At 45.7% G+C, this 22,746-nt stretch overlaps 1 protein-coding gene across 1 annotated transcript in view; it reads left to right on the top strand.

Annotated features, from left to right (window-relative positions):
• Positions 1–22,554, top strand: part of LOC134742847 (uncharacterized) — a 34,640-nt gene extending 12,086 nt beyond the window's left edge. Inside the window, exons 10-36 of the mRNA XM_063676030.1 lie at positions 2–190; positions 1,235–1,443; positions 1,705–2,092; positions 2,551–2,777; positions 7,231–7,551; positions 7,623–7,803; positions 7,838–7,999; positions 8,034–8,195; positions 8,230–8,366; positions 8,407–8,587; positions 9,274–9,535; positions 9,666–10,164; positions 10,244–10,362; positions 10,770–10,860; positions 11,390–11,536; positions 11,811–11,984; positions 12,027–12,591; positions 12,648–12,964; positions 13,007–13,078; positions 13,121–13,699; positions 13,742–13,816; positions 13,859–13,930; positions 14,031–14,306; positions 14,866–14,978; positions 16,126–16,428; positions 17,278–17,417; positions 17,816–22,554. Coding sequence (XP_063532100.1) covers positions 2–190; positions 1,235–1,443; positions 1,705–2,092; positions 2,551–2,777; positions 7,231–7,551; positions 7,623–7,803; positions 7,838–7,999; positions 8,034–8,195; positions 8,230–8,366; positions 8,407–8,587; positions 9,274–9,535; positions 9,666–10,164; positions 10,244–10,362; positions 10,770–10,860; positions 11,390–11,536; positions 11,811–11,984; positions 12,027–12,591; positions 12,648–12,964; positions 13,007–13,078; positions 13,121–13,699; positions 13,742–13,816; positions 13,859–13,930; positions 14,031–14,306; positions 14,866–14,978; positions 16,126–16,428; positions 17,278–17,417; positions 17,816–18,064 — 6,210 coding nt within the window. The 3' untranslated portion in view covers positions 18,065–22,554. The remainder of the gene's footprint in view (position 1; positions 191–1,234; positions 1,444–1,704; positions 2,093–2,550; positions 2,778–7,230; positions 7,552–7,622; positions 7,804–7,837; positions 8,000–8,033; positions 8,196–8,229; positions 8,367–8,406; positions 8,588–9,273; positions 9,536–9,665; positions 10,165–10,243; positions 10,363–10,769; positions 10,861–11,389; positions 11,537–11,810; positions 11,985–12,026; positions 12,592–12,647; positions 12,965–13,006; positions 13,079–13,120; positions 13,700–13,741; positions 13,817–13,858; positions 13,931–14,030; positions 14,307–14,865; positions 14,979–16,125; positions 16,429–17,277; positions 17,418–17,815) is intronic.
• The last annotated feature ends 192 nt before the right edge of the window (positions 22,555–22,746 follow it).

Genomic DNA, 22,746 nt, shown 5'->3' with positions numbered 1-22,746 from the left:
GGAGAACGACACCGCGCCGCTCCTAAACCTGTGCGATAGTGGGCACAAGGCGTGGGTCGCACGCATCATCAACTACCTGAAACCTTCCTCCAACAAGTACTCCCACACGGACTTGTCTACCACATCCAACGGGCACTCTACTACCCGGGCTGGCTGCCAGCTAATCAGACACTTGCTTCGGCACAATGATGTGAGTACCATCACAATTTTTAGCCATTCACCAAGACCAAGAGTGATGTCTACCAGGGCTTCAGGCTTTGCTGCAGAATGACTCATGGGGACCTTAAAAATCCATAGGCAAAATCATTGCCCCGTGAGCGATGTAACGTAGAAATTTCTGACACGCCATAATAGTAGATTGTTCAACAAGGGCATAAAGCAATCCATATTTTATCCGAGGCAATTTATTGGTTCGAGCACAGCGAGGATAAAAATGGACATTTATGCCTGAGTTATACACTCTGCTTTTCACTTCGATTGTGAGTAAAATATACAAAAATATCCAATATTTTAGGTTATTTTACCGTATTTATTCAAGACTAAAGAAAATTGTACTTGGGCCGGTCGGAGGCGCGGAGATTTTGAACTTTATTGCTAAGTCAATAAGGGTCCTAATAGATGATTGTACTTTATGCTCTACAACATAATAAGCAACTTTATGTCGTCTACGCACGACTTAAAGTCGAACTTTACGAGCATGAGAAGTGAAAATGTTATTTCTCGACTATTTCCATACACATTGACCGCGATAAAAAACAATAAGTGGCGGCGCTGCCAGCATAAGCTGCTGTTACGGTGGCATGGATACGGTGTCTGCTGTCCAGATCTGTTTGTCGAGTTACGTTTATGAAATATATATATGTATGTTAGTCTATAAGGAATATGCTAATATGGGCCTGGTTGCCTGATTCCAATTTTAAAATGAATAGATTAAAAAACCGGACAAGTGCGAGTCGGACTCGCCCACCGAGGGTTCGTTCCGTACTTTTTAGTATTTGTTGTTATAGCTGCAACAGAAATACATCATCTGTGAAAATTTCAACTGTCTAGCTATCACGGCCTGGTGACAGACAGACGGATGGCGGAGTCTTAGTAATAGGGTCCCGTTTGTACCCTTTGGGTACGGAACCCTAATAAGGATCCAGAATATTCGCCAGGAGCCTTTTTTCTGTGGCTCTCGGGTTAATGTAGTAATTTGTAATAATGTCAAAGTGAACACTTCCATTAATCCCAGGCCGACTCTCAAAGACTGCTAGAAGAGCTGTTCTGGGACGTGAGCCGACAAGTGGAAGCCATCGAGACCGGGCGGCGCGCCCACGAGTGCCTGTTCAGCCCGCAGCACATGAGCAACACCATGTGCCAGATGTACTTCCTCTTCATCGGCCAGCTGTGCCACTCGCACACCGGCCTCGACCTGCTCAAGCTGACCAACTTGTATGACAAGTGAGTCAGTATTGGCTGTTTCATACCGTGCTCTAACTCGCGGCGACCGCGACACGTGCGACACGTTTCAACAATTATAACAGGTTTTGTGACATTTTGTGTTAGTACAGGTGTCCCAATGCAGTATTCCTTGAGAAGTGACGCATTTACCCTTGTTATTACTCTGACCTTTAACATATATCTAATCTGTTAAGTATTCTATTATATTTTGCTGTGAAAGTGACTTATTTTTGTGAAGATCAATGGAGATTTTTATTTCAGTCTTCTGGAACTTTCGACAAAAACCCACCACAGTTGCTACGTGAAACTAGTCATATCTAGCCTCGACTACACCCTCGACTCTTACCCACGGGACATCCTAGCCAAAACCTTGACCTGTAGCATTCAAGCTTCGAGACTGTACGCCACTCAATTCCTTACGGTCTTACTACGGGCCTCGCAAAAATCTAAAGAATTGGTTCGAAGAAGATCAAAGTTGAAAAGGAACTTGGTTCAGGAGCATTTGAAATCGTCTCAAAGAGAGGAGGAAACTAGTGGGGTGGATATGGATACTTGGTTGCTGCAGATGCTTATAGCACAGCTGAAGGACGAGTCGAAGACGGTGGTCAAGTGCGCTGTGATGGCGTTAGAGGAAGCATATAGCGTACCTGTGAGTATCTATAAATGATATTAGTTAAAATTTCTTGACAATGCCGTAGTATCTTTAACCCAAAAAAAATTGTACACTTCACTCGTTCTATGTTGTTGAATTGATATCGTAACGTTTAAGTGATGACGCGGTGTGTGCAAAATTTGCTTTGAATTTCGGTTTTTTATTTACTATTAGTAAAGATTTATTAATTGTGTATGTATAAGATAAAGTTTAAGACAAATTCGTGCTTCAAATTTGACAGCTAATGTAGATGGTGCCGTACCGCTTTGTACATTATGCAATAACTTTGGTCATCGTTGATGTCTGAAAATTCACAAAATACGTGACGCGGTATAGCGCCATCTGTTTCAGCTGTAAAAAAGCAAATTTTTTTTTCTTACACCACTTATTTTACAATCAATAACTCATCACATCATTTCCATTCTTCGATATAACAATCTATATAATTGTCACAGGCCTTATTAGAGAAGCTAGTGCTTCAAAAGGACGTGGTCGGGCACTACTGCCGGTTCGACTGTAGCACGGAGCCGTCCGCGCTGGACTTGTCGGTGGCGGGCGACCGCGGGTACGTGGTCTGGCTCGGGCTGGAGATCGCGGCCGCGGCCGGCGACCAGCACGATCACAAGGCGAAGGCGTTCATCAAGAAACATGTGGATTACTGGGCCAAGAACTACAATTACAGGTATCATTTTAAACTATCTCGGGACTTAGGGCCAGTTGCACCAACCACAATTAACAGACTGATTAACGTCAAGTAGCAGAGAACTATGAAACTTTCCATACAATAAACTTTAGCGACCGATAAAACGGTGACAGACGGCTTGGTGCAACCGACCCTTAATCGCGTAAAAACTTACGTTTTTTATGGCCTGACGTTTCGAACGTGACGTTACGTTCGTGGTCACAGGCAGACTGGTGAGGAATTGTATCGACATCTTGCTGCGCGGGTTTTGCGCACTACCCGCACTTGATCTTGGTTATTAACTTGTACGCTAGGGTTGTCACTTTGCCTACACACAACACTCACGACATCCGATGGTATGAGATGGGATGTTTATTCCCCCTTACATTTGCTCATCACTGGATTCCGATTATGAGTGGAAATCGTGTTAGTTAAAAGTTTAAATCAATATAATTACAAGTATGTTTTCGGTACAACTTAATTGAAGACCTTTTGATACATTGGATTATATAATGTGTGTTTAGGTAGTAGTTATCTTTGTGTTCAAAGTTTTGATTTTAATGCCTAATGAAGATTTGAATCCCATCAAAAACATAAATGTGAGATGAGAGCCAAGTTCAATATTAAAAATAACGAGAGTCATGCCAAACTAATTTAGATACTCAAAAAATATAATGTTTATTCTTTAATACAGGTATCTAGTTTTTCAAAGTATTCACCATGAACACGTATACAATTTTCCATCCGTTTAAACCACTTAGAAAATACCGACAACTACTCTTCTTTAGACACCTCAGAAATTTCATAGTAATAAGCAGCCAGGGTATGTTTTTTGCTGTCATTCCGCTTTCCTCTTATCTTTTCTTTAATTTTCGAAAACAAGTGAAAATCACAGGGTGCTAGGTCAGGGGAATGTGGTGGACGAGGCAGGATAAAAATATTTTTTGAATCAAAATAGTCGAGTGTTCTGGCTGAAGTGTGTGGAGCAGCGTTGTCGTGGTGCCAGAGCAGGTACCGGGTTCCTGACTTCGGCCGCTTCTCGCACCAAGCTGAGAATACTTTTGGAGCACAAACGGTGACATACCATTTCCAGTTAACTGTTCATTGATCCTCCAGCATCACGGTAGCAATATGTCCCGTCTTGCAGAAAAATGAGGCAACCATTTGTTTCTATGTGCTGCACGCTCGGCGACATTTTGTTGGAGTCGGTTTATCTTAGCACCATACCGTCGACCGTCGACTACCGCTTTGTTTCAGGATCGTAGTTATAAAGCCATGTTTCCTGTCAGTATGTCATACACACGGAAGAAAGAATGAGCGCGCCGCGCCCTGAAAGGAAGCGGCCTGAGCCTGAATTAGTATGGAAACCTGTGTCGCCAACGCGCACACTACTACAAACACAACGCTATCTAAAGTTATTGGCCATATTTTCTTATTTCAAAAGCGATTATGAGCCCTTGCCCATTACAATAATTTGAACTTTACAGTAAATAAAATTGTCGAAATTGCATCTACGATTTTTATTTTTGAAGATAGTCCCATCTAGCGTCGCATAGTTGAGCTACAGTCACAGAAGTTATGCTACAGGGGGCCTAAGTTATTCGAGAACGTTCTTTAATTTTACGCTAAATAGAAATCAACCTTATTACATTTAAATAACGTTGAATTTTGTACTAAAGAATCAAAAAATCCTAGCGAAAAACCAAAAAGTAGAAAATATTGAAATATGAATGAAAAATACTTAGCGATGATATAAAATCTCTGCATGTGTGATATTTCTTGTACGGATGGAGTTTATGCACTCCAAAACGGCATTTTAGTAATTTTAAACGGATTTATTTTCACATTGACATCGCTTGCGCCGTACTGAACTGACAATAGCCTGTGGTAAACGTGAGTGCAGCTAATTCTAACGTTGCCACACGCTTCACACGTACGTTACATTTATGTTACTTTTTGTTCTGTGGTCGTACACGTTTTTTTTTTCTCACCGGCGCCAAACTTTTCTATCATAAATTTACACCAATCTACGCGATCCTCTTTCTGCAAGTCGTTGAGTTTGTGAGGCACCCATATCGACCAACGCTTACGAAGAGACAGTTGCTCGTGAATAATTGTTTGTAATGCTGCTGATCTAATGCCCTCTCGCTCAAGCTCTATGTAAATCGCCTGTTCGCACGAATAAAATTTTCTACAGCTTGCACATTTTCATGAGTAACTGCGGTTGGTGGCATCTTCAAAACTACCCCGCGCTCTTTTAAATTCAGCAGACCAATTAAAAATTGTTGCACACGATCACACAGATTCACCGAAAGTTATAACTAAAAGTTCAAAACATTCTTGAGGCTAAACTTTTTTTGAAGTCATAATAAATCATAACCCAAAAATCACGTCGAGTGAGCTCCATCGTCGCGGCGTGTTCCCGCCAGATTCATTCAGAAAAATATATTTAAAAAATATGACTAAATAGATAAAAGTCAATAAATGGGTAGGTAAAACTCTATTTGGGAGTTCCTATAATGGGCTCTGTATTGCTATTTAAAAAGTTAAACGAATATTTCATAGTTGTTGGAATTCCTTGTATAAATAAATAATAAGTTTAGGGAAAGTGGATTGAATCCTACATCCAGAACCGATGCCAGGCAGTGTCACTAAGAGGCTATACTTCCAGATACTTAACCATTGATTCAGGGGTCCCTCAAGGCTCTCATTTAGGACCGCTTTTATTTATCATATATGTAAACGACATGGGTTCATCGTTTTCTAGTTCAAGACATCTAGTTTATGCAGACGATACAAAAAATTTCAAAATCATAAAAACAAAGAACGACTGCCTGGACATGCAACGCGATCTTGATAGCTTTTCCGCATATTGCGGTTATAACCAATTGCTTCTAAACCCTGATAAATGCAACTGTATTACTTTCACTCATAAACAAAGTCCCCTTCTTTTCAATTATAGTTTTTCAGGAAAGATCATAAATAGAATCACCAAGGTCCGAGATCTTGGCCTTATTTTGGATTCTAAGCTTAACTTCATTTCACACATCAGACCACACCACCAGACCAGACCACATCTCCGAGAGGGCCTACAAGAAACTGGGCCTGATACTTAGACTATCCCAACCATTTAAAGATCCAAACACCCTAAAAATATTAAATATATTAATAACGGGTCACTCACGTGTTTTAAGTCGAAAACGCTCGACATGTTTGACTCCGTACCGAGGAGCGTCATCAGGAGCTTGCGTCGACGGTGACGGACCGGCGCAGACTGCGGGCCGCAGCTCTCCGCGCCCGATGACTCGGCGCGGGCGCCGGTGGCGGCAGGGGGGGCGAGAAACTACCCTCGTTTACGGCATTATTGTCAAATGATGGCCGAGTCATCGGGCGCGGAGAGCTGCGGCCCGCAGTCTGCGCCGGTCCGTCACCGTCGACGCAAGCTCCTGATGACGCTCCTCGGTACGGAGTGAAACATGTCGAGCGTTTTCGACTTAAAACACGTGAGTGACCCGTTATTAATATATTTAATATGTCTGTGTCTCACGGAAGTTTTGTGACCCTAAAAGTATTATACTCCTCTTACGTTCGCAGCATTTTAGAGTTCGGTAGCGTCGTCTGGACCCCTCAATATACCGTTCACATAAAAAGAATTGAAAGAATCCAAAAAAAGTTTTAAAGTCGCTCAATTTCCGCCACGGTCTGAATATGTCAGAGAATAGCACACACCGTCGTAGTCTAGGGCCACTAGATAAACGACGTGTTTATATAGACCAAATGTTTCTGTATAAACTCTTAAATGGCCTTACTGATTCTTCCACTCTTCTTGAAAAAATTGTCTTTAAATTGCCTCGTTGTATTCCCTCGCGCCACCCCCAAACATTCCATATCGAGTTTTGTAGATCTAATTTCGCCTAAAACACTTTTTTTAGACGAGCCTGTCATGATTACAATGTTAATTTCATAAATCTAGATATCTTCTCATTGTCTTTCGGTAAATATAGTAGTGGTCTGCGGTGCTTACTTTTTCCATAGCAGTGTAATACTACTCACTGCTTTAAAAAAAAAAGGAAAAAAAATGTAATTGTTCTATAGTCTTATGTAACGTATGTATGTTTGTAAGCATGTTTGATACTTAGGTACTTTATTAGTTGTGTATCCAATTGTTACTTCTGTGTATCTTCCTATTATTATTTATTGTATATAGGCAGTGCCGAACAAGCCCTGTTTCTACTTGTTATCAATATCAGTATGTTATAATTAATGGAACAGGTCTTATTGTATATCTGCAAGTTTAAACTTATCTGTATGTGACTGTTTGTTTCCTAAAACAAACAGTCACATACAGTAAATAAAAAAAGTTGTCATTTTATCGAAGACCGTTTTCTTATTTGTAACTTCGAATATGAACCACAATATCGGGCAGATATCGAATACAGTATTGACTCCACAGATACGTGCGCCTGGTGGAGGCGGCGATCCACGACGCGCTGGCGCTGTGCTCGGGCGGCGGCGGCGCGCGGGCGCGGGCGCGGCGCACGGCGCGGCCGCCGCCGCACGCGCTGCACGCACTCGCACGCGCCTCACACCTAGCGCGGGCCATGCTGCCGCAGGCGCTGCAGCCTGCTCTAGCGGTACGTAACACACAGATACGTGCGCCTGGTGGAGGCGGCGATCCACGACGCGCTGGCGCTGTGCTCGGGCGGCGGCGGCGCGCGGGCGCGGGCGCGGCGCACGGCGCGGCCGCCGCCGCACGCGCTGCACGCACTCGCACGCGCCTCACACCTAGCGCGGGCCATGCTGCCGCAGGCGCTGCAGCCTGCTCTAGCGGTACGTAACACACAGATACGTGCGCCTGGTGGAGGCGGCGATCCACGACGCGCTGGCGCTGTGCTCGGGCGGCGGCGGCGCGCGGGCGCGGGCGCGGCGCACGGCGCGGCCGCCGCCGCACGCGCTGCACGCACTCGCACGCGCCTCACACCTAGCGCGGGCCATGCTGCCGCAGGCGCTGCAGCCTGCTCTAGCGGTACGTAACACACAGATACGTGCGCCTGGTGGAGGCGGCGATCCACGACGCGCTGGCGCTGTGCTCGGGCGGCGGCGGCGCGCGGGCGCGGGCGCGGCGCACGGCGCGGCCGCCGCCGCACGCGCTGCACGCACTCGCACGCGCCTCACACCTAGCGCGGGCCATGCTGCCGCAGGCGCTGCAGCCTGCTCTAGCGGTACGTAACACACAGATACGTGCGCCTGGTGGAGGCGGCGATCCACGACGCGCTGGCGCTGTGCTCGGGCGGCGGCGGCGCGCGGGCGCGGGCGCGGCGCACGGCGCGGCCGCCGCCGCACGCGCTGCACGCACTCGCACGCGCCTCACACCTAGCGCGGGCCATGCTGCCGCAGGCGCTGCAGCCTGCTCTAGCGGTACGTAACACACAGATACGTGCGCCTGGTGGAGGCGGCGATCCACGACGCGCTGGCGCTGTGCTCGGGCGGCGGCGGCGCGCGGGCGCGGGCGCGGCGCACGGCGCGGCCGCCGCCGCACGCGCTGCACGCACTCGCACGCGCCTCACACCTAGCGCGGGCCATGCTGCCGCAGGCGCTGCAGCCTGCTCTAGCGGTACGTAACACACAGATACGTGCGCCTGGTGGAGGCGGCGATCCACGACGCGCTGGCGCTGTGCTCGGGCGGCGGCGGCGCGCGGGCGCGGGCGCGGCGCACGGCGCGGCCGCCGCCGCACGCGCTGCACGCACTCGCACGCGCCTCACACCTAGCGCGGGCCATGCTGCCGCAGGCGCTGCAGCCTGCTCTAGCGGTACGTATGCGTGCCATCACTGCCATCCACGGTCGTAATTTATCATCAATATCCAGCTATATTTTTCGAGCGTGTAACTGTAGTATAATAGATACTATTACTACACGCTTCATAAATATCGTAGATCCTAGATTCGTCCCGAATTTCCGCGTCCATCCCTAGCCATTTAGACATTTAATGTTAATTTCAAGATAGCAAACATTTTAACTAACTGACTATTCATAAACATTATTTATTATAGTATGAATCTTCTCAAATGATTTTGACGCCTAAGACCCTAATATGTTAAACGAAAGCCATTGTTTTTTTTGTGTAAGCGGTCGGCCATTGTATCTGAGCGCGTGTAAAAGCAACAATGTCATTTAAATAACGGCTGTATCGTGGTGGTTTGAAGGTTCAAATATATGCAATATTATGAGCGCTCGCCTACATTGAGGTGGTCGATGGTCCTACATTACCAAAACATGCTACATGTACTTAGACTTGAACCTTAAAACCACCACGATACAGCCGCTTTTTAAACCACATTGTTGTTTTGGCACGCGCTCAGACACAATGGCCGACCGTTCACTTAAAAGAAACAATGGCTTTTGTTCAACAGATTAGGGTCTTAGGCGTAAACATCATTTGAGAAAATTTATACTATACAAACTTATCTATACTTATGTTATTGTTTTATTACACAGGTGTTGCAACGCAAAACGTGCGTCACCGAGCAAGAGATAATGGACGTGAAAGCGTCTCTCTGGGCCGTCGGCAACGCCGCGCTGCACCCGCTAGGGCTCCAACAACTTCTCTCTTTGACTAACCCCAGCGAAGAGTCGATACCGGTTCGGATCGTGGCGCTGGCAAAACATTGCCCTGTCTACTCTGTGCGGGCCACTGCTTTCTACGTGCTTGGACTGATCGGGAGCACTTATGAAGGAGCTAACTTGCTGTCGGACCTAGGTAAGAATTTCTAATACACCCTAGGACGTTGGCAACGCCGCGCTGTAGACAAAACTATAACAAAGTAACTCCGGCTTGCCATAATCCAAATTTAATATATTTATTTATAGTTTTGATTCCCCGTTCTCAGGTTGGCTGTGCGTGCGACATACAAGGCACGACCAATTCCCCATAATCCAGGACGAATTTTACGCCATCCACAACCCGACACTCAACTTCATCGGGTCCCCCGAACGGAGATTTCAAGTATTCGACACAGAGGCCAGCGAGCACTCAGACCACACCGACCTCAGCGAGAGCCTGCACTCAGAGATCACCAAACCGAGCAAAATCAACGAACTGAACCAAGACATGGTCGATAGCAAGCTTAACATCAAAGAACCGGATAAAAGAAAGTCGCACACCCTCCCCTCTCAAGGCGCTTCGATTAGCCGCACGCTTATGACCGAGTCCAGAACGGTGGAAATACTTAGGGATTTCGATCGGCCGCATAGGAACCCCGCGGAGAGACTTATTGGCAGAATGAACTCTTTGGAACATGCTCACGAAGGCAGGGTGAGGAATACGAGCGAGTCGAGCACGAGTGGCGTTAGCAGCTGCGATTCTGTGCTCGGGAAATATACGATTCCGTGAGTACTGCTATAATATTACTATGCAACACTTTTTGTAAGTCTAAAACCATTGTATCAAATGGTATTATTCTTTCAGTGACCGAGTTCTGACGCTAAGTCCCATACCAAGCTCGTCGAGCCTTTACGGAATGAAAGGCAGTAGCGGCTCGCATCGACCAAGGCTGTCAGAGACGCAGCGGCGGACTTCAAGTTCAAGTAAGCGTCCTTTTATACACATCACACACCTTCGGAAAAGTGATATTTTTCCGAAAAACTTCCCATCTTTTACCAATTTGCTGTTACTAATAACAGCTTAAATTTTAATTAGTGCTTACACTTTTAACAGCCAGTATATTTTCTTCCCTAGTTAGAATATCCTAAAATCGGACGCAAATTGTATGATTATTTTTAGATTTTTATATTATATTATATTATCCTTTATTTCAGACTGTAAAGTAAATTTCATATTTTTACAGTTCTTGCATATTTTATTACTGTCTGTGTGCCACTTATTGGCAAAAGGCCTCCTCCAACCTTCTCCATTCCTCTCTATCCTTGGCAACTCTCGTCCATGTGCATATTAGATTTAATACAGTTTAATACAATGGCTGGTTTGTCTGCAGGTTTCACAGCACCAGATGTGTCGAGCTCGCCGCCCTCTCAGTTAGACATGAGTGGATATGCCACCTTAATATCACTCAATAAACACAGACGGTAATTATGTTTACCAAAAAAATATTCTATTCTTATTTTTGTTTAGATACAAAACAATTTTTGTTGAAAAAAGTTTGGGAATGCCGCTATGTGAATTTTGACCTTCAATTTTAAGTGTGTTTATCACCTCTAGACTCTTATAACGAGATATATTGCAGTTTAAATAGTTGGTTTACTGGTCTACGCTTTTAACAATATAACAATTACAATATTTAAAGTATTAAAGAAAGAAAAAAGTATGAAAGTAATTGGCTTTCTAATTATATTATAGTTTTTGGATATGTATAGCGCTGTTGGTTTTCCATGTACCAAAATAAAACATATAAATAATAAATAAAATAAAAAAATGCATAACTATGTTTTTTTTACGCGTCAGCTTTAAAACTGGCGCAGTCGGTAGGATATGAAAACAACAACACAATGCAATCAATTAAAACAGCCAGTTTAGTCACATGCCGTGTACACAGACGGTACAGTATTTCCATTGTTAAGGTCTTTTGATAATATTAAAGCATAATTTAACTTCCAGACCTCACTTGTCGGAGAGTGCTGCGTCGGGCTCGAGTGACATGGACGATCTAAGCTGGCTATTGTCTGACACACACCGGCGCAGCAAACCCTTCTCATCGTTGAGGGACCGCGGCAAGTCAACTAGAGAGAGAATGGCCAAGTTGAGGTACATAGCCCTCACATTTGTTAGTCATTAAGATTTTATAACGAGCCTATTTAGGTATTCGCGGAGCAGCTCGGTCGGTGAAGATTTGTCTCGCATGAGACAATGCGGCCGAGGCACGTCTACACAGACCGAGATGCTTCGCGCGGCAATTTTGTGGCCGAGTCGTCACACGTCAGCATGGCGCTTCATGCTCGTTTCATGTTATTTTTCCCGCTCAACTCATTAGCAATTTGTAATATTTGTATACAATAACCCAAACGTGTATCGTGTGTAGCTTGCTGGACTACGACTGGAAGCCCCTGTGCGTGGCCGAGAGCGGGTCGGGCGAGGCGCGCGCGCCGCGGAGCACCGCCGCGCAGGCCGCGCCCGCGCCCGCCGCCGCCGCCGGCCCGCCGCCACACTACATCGGCATCTGCCTCCCAAGGGACCTGCAGGCGCTGTTCCCGAGGTGAGTCCCGTGTGTCCACTGTGCTGCACCACTCCCACACAGGCCGCGCCCGTGCCCGCCGCCGCCGCCGGCCCGCCGCCACACTACATCGGCATCTGCCTCCCAAGGGACCTGCAGGCGCTGTTCCCGAGGTGAGTCCCGTGTGTCCACTGTGCTGCACCACTCCCACACAGGCCGCGCCCGCGCCCGCCGCCGCACTACATCGGCATCTGCCTCCCAAGGGACCTGCAGGCGCTGTTCCCGAGGTGAGTCCCGTGTGTCCACTGTGCTGCACCACTCCCACACAGGCCGCGCCCGTGCCCGCCGCCGCCGCCGGCCCGCCGCCACACTACATCGGCATCTGCCTCCCAAGGGACCTGCAGGCGCTGTTCCCGAGGTGAGTCCCGTGTGTCCACTGTGCTGCACCACTCCCACACAGGCCGCGCCCGCGCCCGCCGCCGCACTACATCGGCATCTGCCTCCCAAGGGACCTGCAGGCGCTGTTCCCGAGGTGAGTCCCGTGTGTCCACTGTGCTGCACCACTCCCACACAGGCCGCGCCCGTGCCCGCCGCCGCCGCCGGCCCGCCGCCGCACTACATCGGCATCTGCCTCCCAAGGGACCTGCAGGCGCTGTTCCCGAGGTGAGTCCCGTGTGTCCACTGTGCTGCACCACTCCCACACAGGCCGCGCCCGCGCCCGCCGCCGCACTACATCGGCATCTGCCTCCCAAGGGACCTGCAGGCGCTGTTCCCGAGGTGAGTCCCGTGTGTCCACTGTGCTGCACCACTCCCACACAGGCCGCGCCCGCGCCCGCCGCCGCACTACATCGGCATCTGCCTCCCAAGGGACCTGCAGGCGCTGTTCCCGAGGTGAGCCCCGTGTGTCCACTGTGCTGCACCACTCCCACACAGGCCGCGCCCGCGCCCGCCGCCGCCGCCGGCCCGCCGCCGCACTACATCGGCATCTGCCTCCCAAGGGACCTGCAGGCGCTGTTCCCGAGGTGAGTCCCGTGTGTCCACTGTGCTGCACCACTCCCACACAGGCCGCGCCCGCGCCCGCCGCCGCACTACATCGGCATCTGCCTCCCAAGGGACCTGCAGGCGCTGTTCCCGAGGTGAGTCCCGTGTGTCCACTGTGCTGCACCACTCCCACACAGGCCGCGCCCGCGCCCGCCGCCGCCGCCGGCCCGCCGCCGCACTACATCGGCATCTGCCTCCCAAGGGACCTGCAGGCGCTGTTCCCGAGGTGAGTCCCGTGTGTCCACTGTGCTGCACCACTCCCACACAGGCCGCGCCCGCGCCCGCCGCCGCCGCCGGCCCGCCGCCGCACTACATCGGCATCTGCCTCCCAAGGGACCTGCAGGCGCTGTTCCCGAGGTGAGTCCCGTGTGTCCACTGTGCTGCACCACTCCCACACAGGCCGCGCCCGCGCCCGCCGCCGCACTACATCGGCATCTGCCTCCCAAGGGACCTGCAGGCGCTGTTCCCGAGGTGAGTCCCGTGTGTCCACTGTGCTGCACCACTCCCACACAGGCCGCGCCCGCGCCCGCCGCCGCACTACATCGGCATCTGCCTCCCAAGGGACCTGCAGGCGCTGTTCCCGAGGTGAGTCCCGTGTGTCCACTGTGCTGCACCACTCCCACACAGGCCGCGCCCGCGCCCGCCGCCGCCGCCGGCCCGCCGCCGCACTACATCGGCATCTGCCTCCCAAGGGACCTGCAGGCGCTGTTCCCGAGGTGAGTCCCGTGTGTCCACTGTGCTGCACCACTCCCACACAGGCCGCGCCCGCGCCCGCCGCCGCCGCACTACATCGGCATCTGCCTCCCAAGGGACCTGCAGGCGCTGTTCCCGAGGTGAGTCCCGTGTGTCCACTGTGCTGCACCACTCCCACACAGGCCGCGCCCGCGCCCGCCGCCGCACTACATCGGCATCTGCCTCCCAAGGGACCTGCAGGCGCTGTTCCCGAGGTGAGTCCCGTGTGTCCACTGTGCTGCACCACTCCCACACAGGCCGCGCCCGCGCCCGCCGCCGCACTACATCGGCATCTGCCTCCCAAGGGACCTGCAGGCGCTGTTCCCGAGGTGAGTCCCGTGTGTCCACTGTGCTGCACCACTCCCACACAGGCCGCGCCCGCGCCCGCCGCCGCCGCCGGCCCGCCGCCGCACTACATCGGCATCTGCCTCCCAAGGGACCTGCAGGCGCTGTTCCCGAGGTGAGTCCCGTGTGTCCACTGTGCTGCACCACTCCCACACAGGCCGCGCCCGCGCCCGCCGCCGCCGCCGGCCCGCCGCCGCACTACATCGGCATCTGCCTCCCAAGGGACCTGCAGGCGCTGTTCCCGAGGTGAGTCCCGTGTGTCCACTGTGCTGCACCACTCCCACACAGGCCGCGCCCGCCGCCGCCGCCGGCCCGCCGCCGCACTACATCGGCATCTGCCTCCCAAGGGACCTGCAGGCGCTGTTCCCGAGGTGAGTCCCGTGTGTCCACTGTGCTGCACCACTCCCACACAGGCCGCGCCCGCGCCCGCCGCCGCCGCACTACATCGGCATCTGCCTCCCAAGGGACCTGCAGGCGCTGTTCCCGAAGTGAGTCCCGTGTGGCTGCACGCCCACTGCCTTTGTGCTACGACTGGAAGCCGCACACACTCGAAATATATCCCACAAAAAATCAGTGCTTTTATGTCACGTTAAGACCAGACCGGCTAACATGAGTTGCGTTCTGGCGCGCCAGTCCAAGACGTATAGAGTGGCGCGCGAGAATGCAACTCATGCTAGCAGGTCGGTCCTAAAAAAAACACCAAAATACCAAAACATACAAAACAGGCAAACATACCAAAAACCATATGAGCATTTGTTAAGTTGGACAACATCACAATTTTGTTAATCTTGTTTATTGTTTTCAGTGAATTACATGATATCGATGTGGATGAGAAAGACCCTCTGAAAGTGAACAAATCCTCGACATTAGTGAACGATACGAGCATCGCTAGCACAGAAAAGCCACGATTAAGTAAATGTAAGTCCTGCTTAATGTTATTTTTTGCGACTACTTGATGCTTCTACTTTACCTAGTGATTTTGAACAGCGGTAATAAATTATTAAGATTAGTATAGATAGGTTAAGTTTCTATTTCACACCAAATTAAGTAAATATTTACATTCTTTTCAAAATGACTTAAGGGGCTACCTGAGGTTTACATCGATTTTTGACAAGTTTTGAATCGTATCTACTACTTTTGCACTACATATAGAATTATAAGACAAGCGGCTATCAGTTCTTCAATCTTATCTCCATTTTTGTCTACCGGATTGTGAAAAAAATTAATACTTATTTATTTATGATTGTTTTAAACATTGTCTAAAAAACACTTTTTTCGTATCTCGCTTGCTGTGAAAGATCTTACTTATACGAAATCTACATATTTGGGTTCGTCTTAGACGTCTCTAAAAATTTGTCTAAAGTTTTAATTTTAAACTAATTAACACAAAATCTTACTTATACGAAATCTACATATTTGGGTTCGTCTTAGACGTCTCTAAAAATTTGTTTAAAGTTTTAATTTTAAACTAATTAACACAAAAGTTATGGCCAGAAAACCAGATTTTTGGCCTAAAATTGTTCAACTTTGATGCCAAATATTTCGAAAACAATGAACTTTGAAGTAAATATGGGATACTATATTGCTAAAATCCGTTGCTGTTAATATGATAAGCTACAAAAAACATTAGAAAACTAAGGGATTCAAATCGAGGGTCATTGGGGCATGGGATCCCCTTAAAGTATTTCACGTCATTTCTTCCCTCTGGACCTTCGCAACGTACGTAAAGGCGTCAACTTAGAAACGTGGCCTCGGCGTCAATAATATTGGATAGAATTCGTAATCGTTTTTTTTATCAGGCCTTTATTCAAAGTCGCTCTTTCAGTAAAACCACTTTCTTTTATAATGTGATCCATAACCGATGGATGCTAGGTGCTCAACTGTTCCAACATAATTTGTCTGTCTGTCTGTACTAATGTTATGTGATATTATTGTTGTTATAATTGTTGCTGTTTTATGTATTATTATTGCTGTTAGTTTTAAGTTTCGTGACGCATTGGTTCAACTGTAATGTCATGTAAACATTCTTATCAATAAAATAAAATAAAATAAATAACCCCATCAGGTCTCGAAGTGGACGTGTCAAGCTCGACCGACGTCAGCTCACGAATATCTGTCACCACTGTCACCAGCAGAACGTTAATCGACAAAAACAAAGAAGCTAACCAGAAGGAAAACGAGAAGAGCATCGAACGACAAAGTAGTGTCGAACGCAGCGTCAATGATCCCAGACATCCCAGTTCGAATGTTCCTTGTCAGGAGGAGTCCTCAAACGATGGGACGTGGAGGCACGCGGCCAACGAGTGCTTGGCGTGCGTGCGGACAAGGCCGCCGTCCTCGCATGAGTTGAGAGAGGCGTTTTTCCTTGGTAAGTTGAAAATAAATACTCGATAGTCAGCATTTTGAACTAAATTAGGATTGTAATGTGGGTATACTCGTCGCCACACATCTTTGCCATAAATGTTAGTTAAAAATACCATTTACTTTAAACCGTTTGTAGTCGTAATTACACTTGCTAATTGTTATTGTCAGTGGCATAATTATAGGGTGGCAAAGCTGGCAAAATAACAAGGTTTCTTGGCCCGAAGGAGGCCCCAATTTGATTGAGAGACCGTGAGCACAGACCCCTTGCGATTCGATAAATTTGCCACGAGCCTCGGTCTAGTTACGCCATTTATTTCTTGTAGGTATAGGTATTTTAGGAACCATGGACCCTAAATAAATCCTTAATCAACAAATTAAATTCCTGTGAAATGTGGATAAACAGGAGAATGCTAAGAATATCGTGGGTAGATAAAATATCAAATAAAATAGTATAAGACAGAATGGAAAAGACAAAGGAAGTCGTATTGACAATCAAAAGAAGAAAAACAGCATATTTTGGACATATCTACAGGAACACCAAATATGCATTACTAAAAAACATTATTGAGGGAAAATTTTATGGAAAAAGAGGTAGAGGAAGACCCAGAACATCATGGTGTGATAATATAAGGAGTCGGACCGGTATTGCGGACGCTACCACTTTGGGCAGAGCGGCGAAAGACAGAGAGGACTTTCGCATGGTGATCGCCGACATCCGTTATGATATGGCACGCTGAAGAAGATAGGTAGTTTTATAGTTCTCCGCGGAGTATATTGTCAATCCGTAATGATGCAACCGGCCCTTAGTATTTTTAGTATGCCTATCCTGTGTTAAAGTTGAATGGTGTATCAGGTTTGGAAGGTGGGTCCGGCGCCGGCAGCGCCGCCGCGCCCGCGCATGCGCCCGCGCCCGCGCCCGCTCCCGCGCCCGCGCCGCAGACCGAGCTGCTGCACCACGTGCGCTGCATGTCCAACCCCATCTACCTGCGGCAGGTAACAATGACCATTCAATATTTATTTACGATACAGGTGCGAAAAATAGGAAATGCGCAACGAGTGGCTAATTCTAAAACACGACCGAAGGGAGTGCTGTAAATCGACACTAGTAGTTGCGAATTAATTACCTATTCGCACGCGTATCGTACGACGTTTTATAGTATATATGGCCCTTTAAATTTTCGACGTAGTTCCGTAATATGCTTGTAATAAGCATAATGATTTTGTAGCTCAATCGAACTTAAGCTATCGTGAGACATATTTCAACTAAATATTTTGATTTTGCAGCTGTTGGTACTCCTTAAATAACAAAATAATAATTAATAATAATAATAATAGCACCGGTGTCGTAATGTAGCACCAGATGTACTGTAAAGAGTAATATTGTGTTCCAGACGCGTTCAGCGGTGTTGTCGCTGAAGCATAAGTACCCGGACGTGTTCCGCAGCGTGTGCGTGTACTCGGACGTGTGCGGGCAGCTCGCGCGCGCCACCTACCTCATGTGCGCGCGCCGCTTCCTGCACGACCTCTTCCTCGACGCCACCTTCGAGTGCTTCGCCGGGGAACCGAGGGCGCTGCTCGCCCGGCACAAGCCTGCAGTGCCGGTGCCGGTGCCGGTGCCGGTGCCGGAGGCGAACGAGTAGCACAGGTGCGGCGAGGAACGATGGCGAACCAGAAAAAGTTGTGGTATCGACCTATATGTTCAGGTTGGGACGGTTGTTTATCATTTTTCTTACGTGGAACAACAATGATTGCGAGGATATTAAAGTTAACTGTTGGTGGAATTCTGTGGAGACTGGGTTACCTACCTCATTTACGCCAAGGAGGAGCGTGCAAGTGTGATATCCAAAGCGGAAGTATAATACGATTGGATTTTTCAACTGAAAGTGGCATGAACCGATGATATCATTTGCTAAGTGTGCTAGTGTATTTTGCTTACGTAGAGATTCTGCAACTTATAATATCGACGATCTAGCCAAGATCGCAGGGTATCTTTTAGAACAGGACACGACAATTTTGCGAGGCATTTCAGCAACATACTTTTTATAGGAAATATTACGTATGGAGCAAATAAACCGCTAAGGGTTCGCATGAACTACATACTCCTAAAAGAACAAAAGAAATAGCATTGTGCTTGGTGATAGTGATTGCTGACAACTACCAGAAAGAAATTTATATGTAATCGTTAATTGGTGCCACTTTTTAGTTATGCACAGAAGAAATGATTTGGAACGTTGACCGACTCGAGCAAAGATACAACCGTGTCATTGGACTCGAATGTACCTAAAGTGTATTGCGTCTCACATTTTGCTTAATGACTTAATATATAAACCGACTTTGTAAATGAAAGAGGGAAATCGCTGAATGTCACGCGGTAAAGGAGTATTTAGGCCGAGTTCATTCGGGACGAATAAGTACCTACACCCTAAAAACATACGAATGATTGTTGAATTTACGACTTTTTGTTAAACTGTGTTTTTACTGAACCCTGGCACAATTGTTGCCACTTTACTTCTACAAATATAAAGAGCTAGCATGTTCTAGTATTGACGAAGTACGTTTTAAAAACAGGTAAGCCAGAATATTTTATCATTTTTAGGCGAACGAGTTGGCTGTTTATTTAATCGCCATATTTTGTGTTGTCTCCTGTGAACGGCCTGATCCTCGTTAAACATTTTGTGCTATCTCCTGTGAACACGGCCTGATCCTCGTCAAACATATTTTGTGCTGTCTCCTGTGAACACGGCCTGATCCTCGTTAAACATATTTTGTGCTGTCTCCTGTGAACACGGCCTGATCCTCGTTAAACATATTTTGTCAATGAACTAACAATCCGCGCCATATTGATATTACCATGATGACGGTATGACTTCCTATATTAGTGGTATTACGGCCGTGTATTATTTTTCTATGTGTACAGAAAGATTATGTTATTTATGTTATGATATTTGTAGCTGCGGATACCGGTTCGTGATTATGCCTTTTAAACGACGTTCGGAAATGTTGCAAATTTACATAAGACATGCGCGTTTACTGAGTTTGCTTACTGTCTGGACTCTAGAGAGAAAGAAAAGAGTTGTGGTATAACAGCAGCACCTAATTCTTTCAAATTCTATAATATCATTTGACCTTTATTTTCCCTTCATTTAAATATCGTATCATGTCAAGTGACTTAAAAATATGCGTCGACACGTCGACAGTAATGCGCTTATGTTTCGAGCCCTTTTTCTGTACATCGTCACAAATTAATTGGTTATCCGCAGTGATAAGTAAAGTTGAATATTATGTTAAACTGAATCTTCTTGACTTGTTTCAATCGGAGCTTCCGATTAAATAACACCAGATCATCTAGCGAGTAGTTTTAAAACTTGTTTCAAATCTGATTTCTTATGAAGGAGCTCTTAGTTTGATGCGGTCCATAATCTGCTTTGTAATATACAGCTATCTATATATATTATTATTTATTTGTGTGTTGTACTTTAATCATTAATAATTATTGATTATTTTTAATGTTTATAAATGCTCGCGGAAAACTAAGGGTCTCTTGACGTGTGAAAATTCCGGAAAAATATATTTATAAGTGAAACATGCTAGAACTCTGGTTCTATTTAGTCTCAACAAGCTCATGAAATAAAACTATGAAAACGGATTATATCGCGTATATTGAATTTATAATACATCCCGACGTTTCGAACTCTTTACAGCGTTCGTGGTCAACGGGTGAATAACGGGCGATATAATCCGTTTTCATAGTTTTATTTCATGAGTAACTATCGCGGTAACCGAAGACAATATTATCTCAACAAGCTCGTTAAGATGGCGTAACGATTTGAGTCGCAAAAACGTAAAATTGATGAATTTCGTCAGTGAAATTGTACACTTTTTATTAACTAATAGAACCCATTTTAATAGATCAAATTTTTTAAAACAGACTCGCTAAATTAGTATTTTTTTTTCTGATGGACGTTTAGGTAAACGCGCGTAAAGCACTGATTTTAAAGCACTTTTTGTAAATTTCGTAAAGTTTGGATTGCTAAAAATGGTAATTTTAAAATAAAATGGTAAAAATATTAAACCTTCCGTTTGCTGTAGATAATCTCGCAAAAAAGTGTAGGGGCGAAAAAAGCGAATCGTTACTTGCTTGTTTACTAATTGCAGTAATTTTTTTATAATATAGGGAAGCCACTATGTACTGTCAAATGCTACACTGAGGAGTTAAGCTATGATGGCGTCCGAGATTAAGATTTTCCGCTCACGGGTATAACAGACGGATCGGACATAAGGTTAACTACATATGTACATGCGTTCCTCGCTAACTAAAGTCGCTCACTGCCTGTGTTCAATAACTATAAATGAATTTATACCTTAATAATTACGAATCTACAGTTGCATTTAAATATGATTAATAGTGTATATAGAAATTACCTCCTTTACTTGTCAACTGTTTGCTTTAAAATTACGTTTTTATGAATAGTAACTGGCAGCACCCTACATTAGGCATTATGTGTTGCCAGTCATCATATAAATTCGGAGCTTAGGTATTTTAGAATATTTAGCCCTGCTAGCATTATCTTGGATATAAATAAGTTTTAAAATGCTGTCGGCGAACGGAAGCAGAACTTTATACCCACAGTAAAAGCTAGCTCCCATAGAGTGCAAGAATATTTGTCGCGCTACTAAAAGGGTCCGTCATATTCGATCGGTTACGGCTGTCATGCCCGCGATAACTTGGTGCACGGACAAATGTTCTTCGCGTTGCGTTTCGCCTATCGATAAATAGGTTGTAACGTCGTTGATGGGGGCAATTGGCAAACATCGAAATCTAAAAGTCGTCTATCTGCAATAGTGCAAGTGATAGAGGTAATTATAGATTAAAATTTCGATGTTTACGGTATCCCTCCCGTGTCGTATTAACTTTGTTCCGCGAAGTGTAAATCGGGCGTTTTCAAAAAGCCCGGGGCCTTTAATTAGAGCGGTAAATACCATCGTGTTGGCCACTCTCGTGTGTTCCGCAGTTATTCTCATGACAATAGCCCATTGCCTTATATATTACTTCGTAAAGCCGGGCCTTACGAAGTAATATATAAGTCAATGCAATAGCCAGTATTCGCGATGACTGTACAATCACCATTCCCCCTCGACTTTAGTGTATTTTAGTAACATGTCCCACCTATGCATTCAATACGAAATCTTCCTAATAATGTACCTATAGTTTCAAGAAAGCATACAAATAAATACATGTGACTGTACCTTGTGTTCAATCAATACTTCTTATATTTTGCATTTAGTATTTTGTTAGTTTTCTTTATGATTATGAACATGTTATTTTTTATGTTGACTCAAACATTGTAGGTACCTAGTAATTTATGTCGTCATATTTAATTATAACTATTACTTATAAGTATTATGCATGCAAGAAGAAAGTCACAGTTACTATTTGTTATTTAATTATTTGTTATGTAATCTACGCCTAATGTTATTTTTGGGGATATCCTATAAGTTATATAGCAATATTCAATTCAATAATATGATTCAGTATTTTAAAACTTCACTTTGTGCTGGCCCTTCTTTGCAAGGGTTGATTATCACAGTTTTATCTGTCTTTAATTGGCTGCGTTTTATTATAGATCAACACTATATAACATAACGATTAACCCTCAAGTATCACCCACTGCTACTGATTGTGCAGATGGACGTTTTTTTACCTGAATAAACATTTTAGCTTTTCAGAAAAAGAAATTGCATTACCTTTTTTACTTATAATCTAAATTCAATTCAAATATTTTTCTGATTTTTACAACTAAACTTATTAACTCCCACCTGCCACCTTATCAACAGTATTGAAAACGATAAAATACCTAATTCTTTATTGTACTCTGTACCTACGTATTTCCTGAATTCTGTTATATTATTTTAAAATACAGAATAAAATGCCTTCAATTGTCAGTTTTTCATTACCAGTTATAGGATACTGGAAATCACGATTGTAGATATATATAATATGTATATTTAAATGTTATAATCCATAAAGAATATAGTGTGGGTCCTGATAAGGTAATGCGTGTTGCATCATTAAATTAAAACAATTTTTGCAATAACTATCTAATAAAATATATTGTATTTTATACTGTAATTTGGATGAGTTTCATTTTTCCCATAAATACCACTTGACCCTTAAATGCATGATTTTTTCTTTTTGCCTGAAATTAATATGTGTTACATAATTGTTTACTGATTCTGGGACAAATAAAAAAAAATTAAAACATCGATTTTCACTTCTAAATCTGTGTCAGAATTTACATAGGCTAAATCATATTTATGTAAA

Source organism: Cydia strobilella, chromosome 7 (genome assembly GCF_947568885.1).
Source record: "Cydia strobilella chromosome 7, ilCydStro3.1, whole genome shotgun sequence".
Classification (NCBI taxonomy): Eukaryota; Metazoa; Arthropoda; class Insecta; order Lepidoptera; family Tortricidae; genus Cydia; species Cydia strobilella.
Note: the sequence above shows the minus strand (reverse complement) of the source record. Positions and strands in the feature narration are given on the sequence as shown.